Genomic DNA, 14752 nt, shown 5'->3' with positions numbered 1-14752 from the left:
CAATGTGGTGGTTGACAGCACTCACTCACTGACAGAGAGCAGCGGCGATTGCATAGAGTTGTCAGTGCCGACAAATGAGCGACACTGTGAGAAATAACTGCAGATATCAATGTGGGAGGTACGTTGAACATATCAGTAAGTATAGCGTGACGAAATTTGGTGCAGTGGAAATTCGATTATACGTTCTCCAATTTTACATTTTTCGTGATTCTGTGCCATAAGTTTGTAGCCTCTGTGGAAAACTCGTAAGATCAGTACTAAAGATTCCTCAGTTTTACGTTTCTTCATAGTAAGGTTTACCTCGATTCTACGTTTGTACTCGGCAACTCATTTGACTTTGACCCGTTTTCTTCCTGTTGACGTTTGATGTGACTGAATGAGCTATAAGTGGTACAAAAGACAGAATGTCTGTACTGTGGGTGGTAACAGTGTCGAGGGAATATTTTAGTCCGTTGCGGAGAGGGAGACAAGAGAGAGGAAATGCTGACGTAATCCACAATCGGCTTTGCCGACACGACTTGCAACGTTTAGTTTCACTGTGCCGTTGTGATAAAATTACTACTAGCTGCGGCAACAGTGGAAAAGCGGGAGAGTTGACGCAAAGTGTCCTGGACTGAGTCAATACGTGACGAAGGCGCCCAGCTGCCACCTTTCCTTGTGCCACTTAAAACTATGTGTAACCGTATCTTTTTGCACGTATTTCTGATGTACTGTATTCGGGAACAGTATTGATTGTTGAACTTTTAAATTGAGTCACGGAGTCTCAAAGAATATGCTCGGTCAGAATCGAGAAGACGTCGACCATTTCCGGCTAGTGAGCTCTTATTGGCTGGTGAATTGTTACGTCATCCGACAGCCAGCACAACCACCACACCAGATTAACACACTTAAATTGAGCTCACCTGCTGGATGTGTGGAGAGGGGTAGTGGCCCTATGACGACGGGAGAGCGGGTAGGGGCGAATGCGTTTTGTGAAGTGCCGAAGCCAAAGTGACGTCAAATCGAAAGACTTGCACACTGCGGATGGTCTACTCGACGGGAGGCCCTAGTCACACGACATTTATTTATTCATCTGCTGTGGCAGAGATGTCACATGGAAATGAAACAAGGGTTTTGTGATAGCTCATTTTAAAGACTTTTGTGTTCAAATCTGACACAATACAGTTGCAACACTTAACATATACTACTCACTTTTAAACTGCGTGACACACACTGTAGATAGGAAAGATTGGCAGCAATGATGGGAGGTGTGTAGCGAAATTGTAATGCTGGAGCTTTCTATTTTACACAGTGTATTGAAATTCACTGAGCTAACTCCTAATAACTTCAATTGGGAAGTAAACTCATTCTTTCACACCTGTTTCTCTCACCGAGCCGAAAATAACACTTTGTTGCGGTGGAGAATATGAAGTGTGGTGAGCGTATGAAGTGTTACTTGTAAGAAAAGAGTGATGACAAAGTTTGTCATTCAGCAGATGTCCCCATTTATGCTTTTGGTTTAACCACTCAGCTGCTGTGACATTTTATATACCGGGTGATCAAAAAGTCAGTATAAATTTGAAAACTGAGTAAATCACGGAATAATGTAAATAGAGAGGTACAAATTGACACACATGCTTGGAATGGCATGGGGTTTTATTAGAACCAAAGAAATACAAAAGTTCAAAAAATGTCCGACAGATGGCGCTTCATCTGATCAGAATAGCAATAATTAACATAACAAAGTAAGACAAAGCAAAGATGATGTTCTTTACAGGAAATGCTCAATATGTCCCCCATCATTCCTCAACACTATCTGTAGTTGAGGAATAATGTTGTGAACAGCACTGTAAAGCATGTCCGGAGTTATGGTGAGGCATTGGCGTCGGACGTTGTCTTTCAGCATCCCTAGAGATGTCGGTCGATCACGATACATTTGCGACTTCAGGTAACCACAAAGCCAATAATCGCACGGACTGAGGTCTGGGGACCTGGGAGGCCAAGCATGACGAAAGTGGTGGCTGAGCACACGATTATCACCAAATGACGCACGCAAGAGATCTTTCATGCGTCTGTTGGACATTTCGTGAACTTTGTGTCCCCCCCCCCCCCCCCCCCCCCAAATAAAACCCCATGTCATTCCAAGCATTGTGTCAATTTTTACATCTCTATCTACATTATTCCGTGGTTTATTAAGTTTTCAAATTTATACTGACTTTTTGATCACCTGGTATATCCTTGCTACTTTATTTCAGTCAGATACAGTGCATAAAATAAAAATCACTGTATCTGCTAACTTATTTTACAAAACTGATGAAGACGCTTAAGCTTGTGACTGCTGAAAATTTCTGTGTCCAGACCAATTCCTTTTCACTGAAGACTGCCTCATCACATCGCATTTACAGTAATTCTTTTACTTAAACAGAACCTATTACATTATTGCCTTCTAACCTAACCTAAACCTGGTGTTTGTTGTGTGCAGTCTAATATTTTAACTGTGGAAGTATTTCACATTACAGTGCACAATTTCTAACAGCAGATAGGATTTCATTCAGGTGGTGTGGGTGACCCTGGGAAAGACGCTGCTTTGGGGTCTTGCTATTGTTGTACTCGTACCGGCAGACTTCACATTTAAAAGCGTTATTTCTTTATTTCAAATTGCAAAATGCTGCTAGTACAAATGAGCAAATGAGGTAAAACACGTGCACTATGCACTGATAAGGGAGGAGTGAAGACAGTGCACTGTTGACTGTACAGTGTAGACACAAAGAATTTACAGTGTGTGTAGTTACTCTGGACTTTACCAGCTACCTTTTTGTGTGGGAGTGAGCACTCAGTTACTGTGGAGGAGGGTGAATGGGTAGGATCTGTTCCAGGTCTAAAGCTGTCACTAATGTCTCCTCCTTGGCTGGGATAAGCTGCTTTCGTGTCGACTAGATTTGTATTCGCCAGTTGTCGTACACCGTGGACGCTCACCTGCACCATTTTGACGTCACTTTGTTAGCTTGTTCAGGTGCAGACGAGCTCTCCCCTGGCTACACAAGGAAAGCACACATTCCCATACTAGATTCTGATGCCTTTCATTGTACTTCACAGTTTTCGGTTTAATTCAGCACGTTCATCAAGATTTTTTTTTTTTTTTGGGTGAGCGTCTATCAAAAACAATTTCAATTTTTAACAAGTTTTTATATGCTGTTACACATCTGTGATTTTTAAAAAGCTGCTGAAATTCATTACCCCAAATCATTGTATAAACAGTGTATTGTGTATTTAATTTCCTTCACTTTTATTGATTTTGTGCAGTGTATTGGAAATGATTATCGTTTTTAATCATATATTCCACTTAATATGTTTTTGCTCATATGTGGGGGTTTTAAAGTTTTGCTTAGTTTTGGATTCTTTAATTCTGGACCACACAAAAACGTAAAATAAGTGTTTTTCTGTCGGGCTATGCCAGCAGACGACCACCGTGAGTGCCTTGCCAACAGCATGACATCCCCTGCACTGCCTGTCCTGGGCTCGTGACTGTATCGACGTCTGGAAAACAGTGGCCTGGTCGTGTGAGTCCTGATTTCAATTGGTGAGAGATGATGATAGGGTTTGAGTGTGGTGCAGCCTCACGAAGCCGTGGATCCGAGTTGTCAGTGAGGAACTGTGCAAGCTGTTGGTGGCTCCATAATGGCACGGGCTGTTTTTGCTCAGATGGGCTGGGTCCTCTGGTTATTTTCAGTGACTTGGAGACCAAACAGTGATGGAATTTTTGTGGAATACAATGTGGCGTGTCACTGGGCCACAATTGCTTTGAAGAACATTCTGGCTCAGTATTTCTGCAGGGGATTTCCGACGACTTGCCGAGCCTGTGCCACGTCGAGTTGCTTCGCTACGCTTTTGGGAGTATCTGTGACTTTTGTCACCTCAGTGTACCATTGTTCTACTTTTGTTGTTGTTTATCTTAACAACTTCTTCTAAAAACAGTATCCATCCAATTCAAACAGATCTTCTAAGTCCTTAGGGATTTCTGACAGAATTACCGTGTCGTCAGCAATTTTATGTCTCTCCCTGAATTTCAATTCATTTTAAAAATTTGTTCTTCACTTCCTTTACAGCTTTGTCAAATGAGCTGATCGAACAATACGGAGTATACGCTGCAGCCCTGTCTCACTTCGCTACTGGATCCCATTTTTGCCTTTCGACTCCTGTAAGTGAAGTCTGTTGTCTGTACGATTGTAGGTAAATTTTTGCTCCCTCACCCAATTGAGCTGTCATGTCATTGTACGAAAGTGAATCAAATGTAAACTGCAATTTTTGTTTACGCACTTTAGTATCTGCAGAAGACGTGACAACAGTGCTACTCGACACCGTCGATGTGCGTACTGTGCGTACTTTACGGACTGACGGCGACTCTGTAATGACCGGGGAACAGAACCCCACGTGTGAAACAAACTCGCCTGGCGAATATAACTACGAGAAGTCCGGCGCCACGTAAATATGCGGACGGCAGTATACTCGGTACGAGGCTAGCGTGTGCAGCTGCCGACTGAGCACGCGACAACTCTCGGTGCGAAATACGGGGCTAGGTCCGAGGTGATCGAACTTTGTGGGGACAGTGGCCTGCTGTGCTTATTGCCACTCTGAAATAAACATTTTGGCCAGTGGGTTTGCGTTTCTGAACTACTCCACTGTTCTGTGCTGCCAGCTCATCTACCTCCATCGTGACATCTGCTGGGGGGGGGATGCTCAGTTCACGTTTTTTAAATGCAGAGCAGTTCAATCTCTGCTCATTGTTGGTTTCATTTCCAGTTATTGTTTCCTACAGCTAGAATATTGCTGTACCATTCCTTTAGTCAGAATCACAGTGTCAGAACAAAAGGTACAGTTGCCCAAATTGCTACCGAGATCAGCACAGTTAAACTCCATCCGAACAGGGCTCGGAAGAGCCGACTGTACTGACTGACAGCTGTGTCGTCCTCAGCCCGTATAGGCAGCATCGGATGCGGATACAGAGGGGCATCTCGTCAGCACACCGCTCTGTGCCGTTGGCAGTTTTTGTGACCGGAGTCGCTACTTTTCTGTCGAGTAGCTCCTCAGTTTGCCTCACAAGGGCCGAGTGCTCGGCCCTCGTCAATAGCACTCGCCAGACCGGACGGTCACCTGTCAGCGTGCTAGCAGAATCTGACAGCGTTTGACATCGGTGTTACCACTGTGGCGAGGCCATCGGCACTGAAGTTGGCCTAAGCTATAGTAGTGCTCGGGCAATCATTGCTGACGACCCCACACTCTGAAAAAGTCTGCAAGATGGGTGCGTCGCCTTCTCACCACAGAGCACAAATTTCATCATCTCGTGGGGTGTGCAAATGGCTACTGACACATTACCAAACTGAAGGGGAACATTTTTTGCATTGTATTGTGACATACAGTGATACGTGGGTCAACCATTACAACCCGGGATCGAGAAAAGCAGAATGGAATGGTGCAAAGAAGACAAATCTGTACTCGCCAAAGCCTTCCGCAGGGGTTCTTGCGACAGACTTTTTTGATTTTAGAGGAGTTCTTCTCATTGTTTTTCTCCAAGAATGTTACAGTGTGAATGGTGCATACTGCTGCCAACTTTTGGACCAAACAAAACGTGCACTACCACCAAAAAAGGTGTACATTTCCAGTTGGGGACGTGATCGTGCTTCACAGCAGTGCTCGGCCCCACACAGCTGCTTCAACTCGACAAAAATTAAAGCAGTAATTGTTCTCGACCACACTACAGTATCCTTCCTAGTGTCCGGTGTCGTCAGCGTGCGATGCTCATTTGTCGGATCACTAAAGGAACCAGTCAGAGGAAGCAGATTTGATGACAGTGGCGCTGTCGAAGAGTTTGTGAACAACTTGTTGCTGTCACAGCAACATTCATTTTATGAAAATGGGATCAAGAAAGTGCCTGTCTGCTGGGGAAAATGTGTTTCTCATTCAGAAGACTATATAGAATAATTATTTTGTGTAAATGAATTTTTGTGAATCTTGAATAAAGTTGATTCACATTCATTGCACAACTGTAGGAATCCTCAGTGCAGCTGGCTCAGGTGCAATTTCGTTGTAGGTGAGAAGTACTTGTCCTTTCTGAAAGATATCAACTTGTAACTTTTGTATTATCATGTGTACATTGTAGTGCTTTTCCTGAGAAGAGGTTAATCTCTTCATGTAAATTTCTATAGTTTCTATAGTTTCATTGTTTTGGAGTTCCAAACAAATTGTTATGGCTTACATGTGCCCAAGATAGAGATCAATTGATGAGGCTCTGTGTATGAAGTTCCTGGGCAACCATTAGGGATAAACCAACTAAGGTGTCACCAGCACATGTATAAGTTAAACAAAAAGCTAGGTTCCTGCCTTGCACTCAGGAATCTGTCTCACTCTGTTGAGTGTATAAGCTTTCTCTCAGTACTGACCTGGGGCAGTTCGGCTAAGGTCAAAAAGTATTTATTCCACAGAAGCATGCAGTAAGAATTGCATAAAGTTGATAACAAAACATCTTGTGGACCATGTGGTTGTGTAGTGTGGACACTATAGATATAGTTTGGTTTGCTTCACCTCACTTATGTCAGCACATTTCATTTGCTTAGTATTTCCATTTCTGTTTCAGATTAATGGTACCCTGCATTTTTGATTTGTAATGTAATCCCAGAACGTTAGTGATTGAGTGGGTGCTGCTTTTGTGTGAATTATATCTGCTCATTTACTTTGGTGTTCAAGTTGGGAAATGATGTCAGTAATGATGTCATTGTCTACAAAGTAGTTAATATCTTCTGATTTCGTAGGTCATTGCAGATCTGCTGGCGGTGCATAAATTCTGTGATCGTGCTGAAGGAGAAGGAGAACAACAGCAGCAGCAACAACAAGACGAAGGTGATGGATTGATAGCGTGTAGATTCTGCAATCGTACCAAAGAAGAAGAACGAGAAATGATGGCTGGATTGCTAGCAGAAGCTGACAGTGTAAGTATTCCTGTGACTTTTGTGTCATGTGAATAGTTCTGTTGGCTGAGTTTTTTTGTTATGAAAGTCATTTGGATGTGTGAAGAAAAGGGAAATTCACGCAGCTATATATAAAATCCGAGCAGAGAGAAATATTTTGCTGTTGTGTTTTTGAGCTTCTGTATATAACTACGTCTGTGATTAAATTTATCAGGAGGAAGTCTGTAGTTGTAGGCAGTATCATGAAATTCTCAGCACCTTAAAAGGACCACTTTTCACTGTGACTTTGCCGTGGTATGACATGCTGTGTGTGTGGTTGTTTAGTGTGAGCATTGTATTTCGCGCGCGCGCGCGCGCGCGCGCGTGTGTGTGTGTGTGTGTGTGTGTGTGTGTGTGTGTGTGTGTGTGTGTCCTCTTCAATTGCAGGTTCTTTCCAGAGAGAGAATATTTATTAGAGGCATCCAGAGAATGTGGCAAATACTATGGTTGCATAGGATATCAGGTCTTGATTAGCTGTTTATCACATTGCTGTATTATTAACCAGAGATGTCCTTTCTACTCTGCATTAATGGATACCCAGACTCAGTAATCCATAAACTATATTTTGCAGTAATCAAACATATATTTATATTTACATATCTCTTATAACTTTTCTTTCTTATTTTAAACAAGCTTCATGTCTTCAAAGAACTTAACATTTTTGTCAGTAAATTTTTAACACGAACAAGACGTATCCTGTAATTTTTTTAAAATATTGTTAATTTTATAGGCTGGTTAAACTTACAAATACATTCTTCAAGCAGCATATTTTATTTTCACACTGACTCAATAAAACATTTATTTTTGCTTTCATTGTAGTATAAATTACTATTAGACAGTGTTGCTGTCTCATGGAAACTTAGATAATATGAGAAACAACCTTCCAGTGTGGTATTAGCTGGAACTATTTGTTGCGGATATTAAATTCAGACAATTTTTCTTTGTTCTACAACTGCAATGTTTGAATAATTATCACTGCAAACGGAAACAAAGCAATGGTAGCTTCTCTTGGTCACTGGCTGTCGTACAAATGTGACATTCTGCCTGGTGCACCAATGGTCTACTCGCAGTGAAGTATACGAAACCACATTGCTCCGATCCCTGCTCGATGGATACAAAACATAAAAAGTTAAACTTTTGTAATTCTTTTGTAAATCACATGGGAAAAGGCATTACATATGCATTATAAATAAATATTTGCCCTACAGTACTCAGATGTCAATGGTAGCAATGCGATTGAAAATACTGACAGACCACAATTAACAGTAGAGACGTAATTATCTGAATACAAAGCTTAACAATGTAAGGAAAAGACAGATTGCTACTTACCACAAAGATGAGACATTAAGTTGCAGGACAGGCTCAGTTAAGACACTCAGATGTTAGCTTTTGGCCACAGCCTTCGTCAGAGAAAGAAAGAGAAAAATACGCCATTCATTCACACAAGAAAGCAAACCTCATGTAGACATGACCGTATACTCTGGCATCTGGTCTGAGCTGCAGAAGTTGGCAGTCACATGTGCGTGTGATGTGCTTGCTTGTGCGAATTAATGGGTTTTTTTTCTCTCTCTTTCTCTGATGAAGGCTGCGGCCAAAAGCTAACGTTTGCAACTTAATGTCTCATCTTTGTGGTAAGTAGCAATCTCTTTTTTCCTTACTTTGTTGATATTAGAACTTGGAGTTTCAATTGTTTGATTTTGCTGAATGACTTTTTTTTCCCATCCCACAACCCAGTCGAGTTAGGTGGCACACTGGACTTGCATTCGGGAGGACAATTGTTCAATCCCGCGTCCGGCCTGATTTAGGTTTTTTGTGATTTCCCTAAATTGCTCCAGGCAAATGCCGCGATGGTTGCTTTAAAAGTGCAGAGCCAACTTCCTCCCCTGTCCTTCCCTAATCTGATGAGATCGATGACTTTGCTGTTTTGTCTCCTCCCCCAACACAACCCACAACCTTATGACGTTTTGCTTTATTAGTATACTCGGTAGCATTACTATTTTCAGTGTCCCTTCTTTCTTCTCTTTCCTGTATTTATTCGTCGACTTCCAAACCGCATCAACTTCAGAGTCACACTGTATCGATAATCGTCTACGCACAACACACAGTGCAGATTGTTGACGCAGCATCTGATGCCCCAAATTCTTCTGTCCAATAATTATATTTATTCTTATTGGTCCCACTTCATTCCTGATCCCCACATACTTAAGTGTTTTATTTTCCACGCCTGCCCGTAGCTCATGAGCTTGTGACCCTTGATCTAACCCTACCCCCTTCCCTATCTTTCTTTCCTCATAGCAACACACACATATTATCATATTTGTCCTTTCCTTTTCTGCCCCTTTTCTGTACATTTTTAATGTATTTGTGTGTACTTTACAAAGTTTCATTCCGTTTTGTGCATTTATGCGCATTTTGACAGATTTGTGTGTATTTTTACATATCTGTGCATATTTTTGCATATCTGCTCGTGTTTTTACTTGTCTTTATGTATTTTTTGTGCGCCTTTTCTATTAGTAGAGTCCCCTCGCAACACTCACACCTAATTTTGCTAATTTCTGCATCGTACCCATTTCCCTTACACTGTCCCTGCCATAATGGAGCACTGCTCCACATTTCTACACCAATTCGGAAAAGTACCCCTTTCCTTGGATAAAACCCAGTCCCATATCCTATTCCTTAAATGCTGCCTAAACTGTCGAATCCTCCCCAGAGGCCTAACTGTAAAGGTACATTTCTCTGGATCCCACCCCTCCTTCCCCAGTGACCTTCACCTTTTCAGATTCCGCCAGTCCCTGGCCTTCACAAACCTGGTGCTGCAAAAACACATCTCCGTGCCACAGGCATCCCAGAACCACATCTTCTCCCTCTGCAAGATACTGCTACTGTGCAATCCCTGCTACATACATCACATCTCTGAAATTGAGTCTCTTGCTCTCCAGCACTTGGAGGAGCATTCCAGACACCACCTCCATAAGTTATTTAACCTGCTGGCATCCTACTGCCGCCTCCTTATCCCCAAAATCCATGAACCTGACAGTCCTGGACACCTCATTGTGGCTGGTTATTGTGCCCCCACTGAAAGAATTCTGGCCCTCATTGACCGACACCTCCAACCAATTGCCTGTAATCTTGGCTCCAGTGTCAAAGATAACAACCACTTCCTTCACTGACTCTCTACCATCCCCACCCCTTTACTTCCTGGATCCTTACTCATCACTGTTGATGCCACTTCTCTATACAGAGGGATCCCTTATGCCCACGGTCTTGCCACTATTGGACACTACCTTCCCCAATGTCCTTCAGACTCCAAACACACTACCTCATTCATCATACACCTTACCAACTCCTTGGAAGGGAAGGTGTGCAAACAAACCTTGGCACAGCCATTTGGACCCGCATGGCACTCTCCAATACCAACCTGTTCATGGGCCATCATCTAGACGAGACCTTCCCAGCCTCCCAAATTGGCAAACCCCTACTCTGGGTCTGGTTCATTGATGATATCTTCATGATCTGGACTCCGGGCCAAGACACTCTAGCTTCATTCCCGCACAACCTCAACTACTTCTCTCCCATTCACTTCACCTGGTCCTCCTCAAACCAGTGTGCCACCTTTCTGAATGTTGACCCCCTTCTCTCTGATTTCTCCATCCACACCTCTGTCACATTAAACTCACCGATAAGCAACACTACCTGGATTTCGACAGCTGTCATCCTTTTCATCCAAAATCCCTCCCCTGCACCCCGGTCACCCGGGAACAGCATATCAGCAGTGATGAGAATTCCCTGACCCAGTGTACCGAGGGTCTCTAGGCCCCAGATGAGCACTATCCCCCAAATGTAGTCTGCAAACAAATCTCCCGTGAAACTTCCTGGCAGATTAAAACTGTGTGCCGGACCGAGACTCGAACTCGGGACCTTTGCCTTTCGCGGGCAAGTGCTCTACCGACTGGGCTACCCAAGCACGACTCACGCCACGTCCTCACAGCTTTACTTCTGCCAGTACCTCGTCTCCTACCTTCCAAACTTTACAGAAGCTCTCCTGCAAACCTTGCAGAACTAGCACTCCTGAAAGAAAGGATGTCTCTAGAATGCACTCCGCTGTAGAGTGAAAATTTTCATTCTAGAAACATCCCCCAGGCTGTGGCTAAGCCATGTCTCCGCAATATCCTTTCTTTCAGGAGTGCTAGTTCTGCAAGGTGCACAGGAGAGCTTCTGTAAAGTTTGGAAGGTAGGAGACGAGGTACTGGCAGAAGTAATGCTGTGACGACGGGGCGTGAGTCGTGCTCGGGTAGCTTAGACGGTAGAGCACTTGCCCACGAAAGGCAAAGGTCCCGAGTTCCAGTCTCGGTCTGGCACACAGTTTTAATCTGCCAGGAAGTTTCATATCAGTGCACATTCTGCTGTAGAGTGAAAATTTCATTCTAAATCTACTGTGCCTTTTTCTCTCTCATTGCCAATTCTCCCACCAGCCCAAGAACCAGCCGCAACGGAGTACCCCCTTCATCGCCGTGTACTGAACCACATCTTTCACCAGGGCTCTGATTACCTGTCATTGTGTCCTTAAATGAGAGGCATCATACCCAAGATATTTCCCACACCTCCTAAAGTGGTGTTCTGTAGCCCACCCAGCCCTGTCACAGGCTTCTCGTACACCACCGTAGGGCGGCCACCTCTGAAAGCTGTTCTGCTGCAATCGTTGCATAACTTTATATATTGGTATGACTACCAACTAGCTACCCTCCAGGATGAACGGCCGATGCCAAACTGTGGCTGAGAGCAAAGTAGACCACCCTGTGCCACAATGTGCAGCTGAATACAACATGCCACATTTCAGTGGCTGCTTCACTACCCGAGCCATCTGGATCCTCCCCTCCACCACCAGATTTTCTGAACAGTGGGAGTTACCCTACAACACATCCTGCACTCCCCCCCCCCAGAGGGTCCACAACTCTTTAGTGGATACGTGCGTTGCGAGCACGGGACCCCGAGCTTATGTGGCCCTCCTACCTTTCCGGGCTGCATACCTTCCTTTTCCGCATCCTTCCCTATCCCCCATCTTCGCCCCCCCCTCCCCTCACCTCTGGCTCTTTCCTTCCGTTTCTCCCCCTCTGGGAGTACGGTTTGTGCCTACGTCCAGAGACAGACGCTCGTAAATGTAACGCATTCTTTGCCTTCTTTGCTTGCATGTCTTCATCCTTCCTGTGTCCTTCTCTTTTCCTTACCTCTTCTCTTTACCCTTTTTCTCCGCTGTGGTGTTTGAGACCTCTCTTCTTTCCTTTCCCTTTCTTTGTTTTCCCCTTTCTTTCTCTTTCTTCCTCCCTGTGCGTGTCTGAAGGCCGACCTACGCATTTTCATGCGTAGCTGGTGACGAGGTAACGCGTAATTCCCCGCCCCGGGTATACAGGTAGGACACGTACGTATCCCCTGGTAACGGCCAGGCCCAGTGAGGGTTCATTACTCGAGCTGATACCTTCCGAAAGTGCCGATTGGTCCCTCCGTCCGTTTGTCAGGAGGTGTGACCTGATGTGTGAACTATCACCTAAGGCGGGAGTGCCCTCAGAGAGGGCCCCCACAAGGGAGGAGCGCGCCATCGGAGACGCCGGTAATCGTGGGGGATACTTCCGCAATGGTTTCCTCATCTTCCACTATGTCTGCTCACAAGTGTAAGTTCACCGAGTCTCAGCCACAGTCAGTTCTCCCATCGTTGCCACAGTTCCTTGTTGTTTCTCGGTCTGACGAAGGTCACGACTTCTGCACAGTCAACCTTTTCATTATTGAGAAAGGTGTCGATGCAATTGCAGGTCCTGTAAAGTCTTGTTCCAGGTTACGGAATGGCACCTTGTTGTTAGAAGCAGTCACTGCCCTCCAGGCACAAAAATTGCTGCGTACTTCACTGCTCCAAACCTTCCCTGTCCGGGTGGAAGCGCACCGCACTTTAAATTCCTCACGTGGTGTCGTTTATACATGCTCCCTCGACGGATTGTCTGACGAGGAAATTCAACACTACCTGTCTGACCAGGGCGTAATGGCTGTTCATAGAGTTACGAAAAGGGTTGACACGAACATTGTTCCAACCCGTACTGTCTTCTTGACATTTGACAGAGTTCAACTCCCATCAAAAATAAAAGCGGGCTATGAGATAATTTCCGTTCGCCCCTACGTCCCAAACCCTACGCATTGCTATCGGTGCCAGCGGTTCAATCACTCCAGCGAGTCCTGTTCCAACCCGGCCAAATGTGTTACGTGTGGCAAGGATGCCCATGAGGGTGCTTGTCCACCTCCATCCCCTCGTTGCATCAACTGTATGGGTGACCACGCTGCTTCCTCTCGAGATTGCCCCATTTTTAAAGACGAAAAGCTCATTCAGGAAATCAGAGTGAAGGAAAAGGTGTCGACCTTTGCTGCTCGAAAATTATTCGCAAGTCGAAAGCCCACTGTGCCTCAGACAGGAAAATACAGCTCTGTCCTTGCCTCTCCTCGGCCGACAAAGGAGGCGGCCATGCAGACTTGCGACCTCACCTTTAGTACCACGGTCGTCAGATCGGCCAGCGCATAAATCGCCCGTTCAACCTCCCCACTTTCGCCTGCCCACTTTATGGCTCACCCTTCATTGGGTTTTGCTAAATCTCGAGCCCAAAAGTCAGACACCAAGACTTCGAAAAAGAGCATACTCGTGAAGATTTTTTACTTACCCCAACTTCACAACCATCGGTTCCTCCTTCATCTAAACATCATATTTCCAAGAAGGCTAAAAAGAAACGCAGTTCCTGTCCTTCTCCGCCAAGGCGTGTCTCATCTACAGCACCACCTGGCGGAAATCGCCCTCAGCCATCTTCTGTGTCACCGAGGCGCACTGCTGGCGGCCGATCAACCGGCCGATTGCTGGTGGCAGGAGCTGCTCCTGAACAACCTATGGATCAGGATCTTCTGCCTTCGGCTGAATGCCATTCCATGCTGTCTGTCGCAAGCTCTGAGCAGTCGTTGAGTTGACGGCAACCTTGGTCACATTCCTCCATTTTCTGTTCACCCTATGTCCATTATCCACTGGAATATCCGCGGCATTCGAGCCAACCGGGATGAATTGTCGGTCCTCTTACAATCCTACTCGCCGGTCATCTTTTGTCTTCAGGAAACAAAGCTGTGTCCCCATGACCGCTTTGTTCTTCCCCATTTTCAGTCCGTCCGATTTGATCTCCCCTCTGTTGAAGGCACTCCAGCCCATGGAGGACTCGTGATTCTTCTCCATGATACTCTCCATTATCACCTAATCCACTTAAACACTTCCTTCCAAGCTGTCGCTGTCCGTCTTTCCCTTTCTGGATATACCTATTCTCTTTGTACTGTATACATTCCATCGTCCACACCAATGGCACAAGCTGATCTCCTTCATCTTCTTGGTCAGCTTCCACCCCCCTATTTGCTGGTTCGGGACTTCAGTGCCCACCACACGCTTTGGGGATCTCCACATCCTTGTCCACGTGGCTCACTATTGCTAGACGTCTTCCACCAAGCGGATCTAGTTTGCCTCAACGCTGGGTTCCCTACATTTTTGTCTGCCTCCACGACAAATTTCTCTCATTTGGACCTTTCGGTCGGTACTGTTCCACTAGTTCGGTGCTTCGAATGGTTCGCCCTTGATGATGCACACTCGAGTGATCACTTTCCATGTGTCATTAGACTGCAGCCTCAACTGCCCTATATGCGCCCGCGACACTGGCAGTTTGCCCAAGCCGATTGGACACTTTTTTCGTCTCTAGCGACATTCAATG

At 45.1% G+C, this 14752-nt stretch overlaps 1 protein-coding gene across 1 annotated transcript in view; it reads left to right on the top strand.

The window, feature by feature from the left end:
- The window catches only part of LOC126213359 (uncharacterized), a 189382-nt gene that overhangs the window by 50288 nt on the left and 124342 nt on the right, over window positions 1–14752 (top strand). Inside the window, exon 6 of the mRNA XM_049941063.1 lies at window positions 6786–6962. Coding sequence (XP_049797020.1) covers window positions 6786–6962 — 177 coding nt within the window. The remainder of the gene's footprint in view (window positions 1–6785; window positions 6963–14752) is intronic.

Source organism: Schistocerca nitens, chromosome 11, assembly GCF_023898315.1.
Source record: "Schistocerca nitens isolate TAMUIC-IGC-003100 chromosome 11, iqSchNite1.1, whole genome shotgun sequence".
In the NCBI taxonomy this organism is placed as follows: Eukaryota; Metazoa; Arthropoda; class Insecta; order Orthoptera; family Acrididae; genus Schistocerca; species Schistocerca nitens.
This window is presented reverse-complemented; position numbering and strand designations above follow the sequence as displayed.